At 46.2% G+C, this 2,789-nt stretch overlaps 1 protein-coding gene across 1 annotated transcript in view; it reads right to left on the reverse strand.

The window, feature by feature from the left end:
* Positions 1-1,512: 1,512 nt before the first annotated feature.
* The window catches only part of RNPS1 (RNA binding protein with serine rich domain 1), a 1,674-nt gene continuing 397 nt past the window's right edge, over positions 1,513-2,789 (reverse strand). Inside the window, exons 2-4 of the mRNA XM_027771010.1 lie at positions 2,242-2,543; positions 1,905-2,007; positions 1,513-1,703 (exon numbers count right to left, since the gene is read on the reverse strand). Coding sequence (XP_027626811.1) covers positions 1,542-1,703; positions 1,905-2,007; positions 2,242-2,543 — 567 coding nt within the window. The 3' untranslated portion in view covers positions 1,513-1,541. The remainder of the gene's footprint in view (positions 1,704-1,904; positions 2,008-2,241; positions 2,544-2,789) is intronic.

The following is a 2,789-nucleotide window of genomic DNA, read 5'->3' on the forward strand; positions in this document are numbered from 1 at the left end:
CACATGGCCAACCACAGCTCAAGTCCTGGACCTGGTGGCTTGAAAATAAAGCCAGGCACATGTATGTGTGCGCCTAAGATCTCAGGAAGAGAATGGATTGCAGCATGGCCATACCCAGTGGGGGATTTCTCACTTTCTCTCTCACTGCTTCAGTTTGTGTCTCTCCCCAGCAAGAGCATGCACCCTAAGGCAAAAGCCTCTTAAAAAAAAAAAAGGGCAAAAGGGGGGGGTGTTAAGGGCACTAGACTCCAACACTAATGATCCTGGTTTGAGTTCTGGACCTGGTGACTTATTTTCTTGCTTTCATTCTCTCTTGTCCTGCCCTTCTTTGGTCAAATTAAATAAATGAATAAAGTTAAGTAATATAATTTTTTATTTCTTTTTTAATCTGTGAATTTGGTAAATCTCATTCATCAAAAATAATCCTTAAAAAGCCCAAATATTGGCAAACTGGAAAAAGACTCTTGGTAAGAACTGAAGACAATATACTCATATAAAGAAAACAAATACGTGGACCAGCAGATGGTGTGATGGTTATGTCACTAGATTCCATGGTTCAAGCCCTGGACCTGGCAACTCATGCTGGGCACAAGCGCATCCTCGATCCCAAGAGGAGAATGGAGAAGGGATTGCAGCACGGCCACCCTCCCTGGGGGGTGATTTCTCGCTTTGTTTCTCTGGCAAGCACACAGCCCTATAGCAAAAATCTCTCTTAAAAAACCCAAATATAGGAACCAGCAGGTGGTGCGGTGGATAAGAAGCTGGACATTCCCACATGGCCAACATGGTTTGAGTCCCACACCTGGTGACTTGCTTTCTCACCTTCTCTCCCTGGTCAAATTAAAAATGAATGAATACATAAAGTTAAATAAATAATTCTAAAAATCCCCCCAAAACAACCAACCAAACAAAAAAACCCCACACACAAGGGGACCAGCAGGTGGTGGGGTGGCTAAGGTGCTGGACACTCCTACATGGCCGACTGTGGTTCGAATATCAGACCTGGTAGCTCGCTTTCTCATTTCCCCCCCCCCCTCTCTCTCTCTGTGTATTGCTCTCTGCTCAAATTAAAATAAATGAATGAATAAATAAAATTAAATAAATAATTAAAAACACACATGCACACACAAAAACAACACAAAACCCAAACACATGCTTTGTAAGAAATCTTCATTGGAGACCAGCAGGTGGCAGGGTGGTTAAAGCGCTGGACGGTCCCACATGGCCGACCATGGTTCGAGCCCCAGACCTGGTGGCTTGCTTTCTCACTTTCCCTCTCTTACTCTCTCTGGTCAAATTAAAAGTAAAAGAATGAATAAATAAAATTAAATAGAATAATTCTTAAAACAAAAACCTTCATTTTATCCTTCAGCCTTTAACAGATTGAAAACTTCTTAAAATGCTAATATATTCATTTGCTGAATATGTTTTCAAGAATAGTGCTCCATAAAGCATGTTTTTGGTAAAACACGAAAGAGAAAGCACTGGATCTTGAAAGAGCTCCAGGGAGAAGAGGTGGGAAGTCAGGGATGCTGGCAGGGTCACCCACCTCCATCCATGTGCTTCAGTGCCTTCTCAGCTTCATCTGGATTCTCAAACTCCACGTAGGCATAGCCCTTGGACAGATGGGGGTGCATCCTTTCTACGGGCATGTCAATCATTTTAATTTTCCCATAGGTGGAAAATATCTCCATGATGTGATCCTGCAGAAAAGAAGGTCACTCTAGGGCTTGCCTAGTAGTGGTGATAAGAGAATTCACCACACCATGACTAAGAGTTAAATGGCTTTACCATCTGCTGAGAACCACTGTCTTTCTGGGATCAATCTCCCGGACACACATGTGACAGTACACAGAAAGGCCATGTCCTTTAAGCTCGCCTGCTGGCTTACCCAAGACCCTCACCTTGGTCACATTCCTGGTGAGCCTCCCAATATGTACTTTGGTGGGTTTAGGGGAAGGACTTCGTCTTTTCCTCTCCTTCTCATCTCTTTTAGGTGGCTTGGATCTGATTAAAAAAACAAAACGCCCACCAGAAACAGTCGATTTCTGTCAAGTCAGTACGCAGTAGATCCCTCTCTCATGATACGACAGTTCCTACACGAAGTGGTTCCTACCAGTTCATTTGTACCCCTCACCCCCGTCTGAGGCAGAGTCCTCTGGGACCGCTCTGTGATAACACAGTAAATGGAGGCCCAAGGATGAGAATGCAAGTCCCTGCACGTCGTGAGTGGGCACTTACTTGGATCGGGAGCGCCGCCTGTTGTCATGTCTGCGCCGAGAAGGGCTTGGAGAGCCAGAGGAGCTGCTGGAGCTGGAGCTACGGGATGTGCTGGAACTTCCTGAGCGGCTGGATGCCGAGGAGGAGCTGGAGCCACTGCTGGAGCCTGTGCTAGTACTGGAGCCCGAGCTGGAGGTCGAACTGGACCTTGACCTAAGGGCAAGATGGAGGTAGTCATGGACATGGGAGGCAGAAGCTGCATCTGCTCCCAGCAGACTTTCCACTAGGCTTGCAGCGTACACTCCAGGAGACGGACCACTGTCCTGGTAACTTTAAGCCTCACAGCTTTCCCAGGGCACTCTCCACCAACCTAGAGCTTGAGCTTCACTTTGTATGAGTGGCAGAAAAGAGAAGAAGGGACAGGCTGCTTTCTACCTACACAGAAGCCTTCTTGTTGGCAGGTAAGGAGCTGGGGAAGAGTCAGTCAGAACCACCAACCCTGGCTAGGGAAGGTGGCTGCTAACTGACTTGGTTTTCAACTAAAAAAAAAAAAAAAAAAAAACCCCCCC

This window comes from Tupaia chinensis, unplaced genomic scaffold (assembly GCF_000334495.1).
Source record: "Tupaia chinensis unplaced genomic scaffold, TupChi_1.0 Scaffold000178_1, whole genome shotgun sequence".
Lineage (NCBI taxonomy): Eukaryota > Metazoa > Chordata > Mammalia > Scandentia > Tupaiidae > Tupaia > Tupaia belangeri.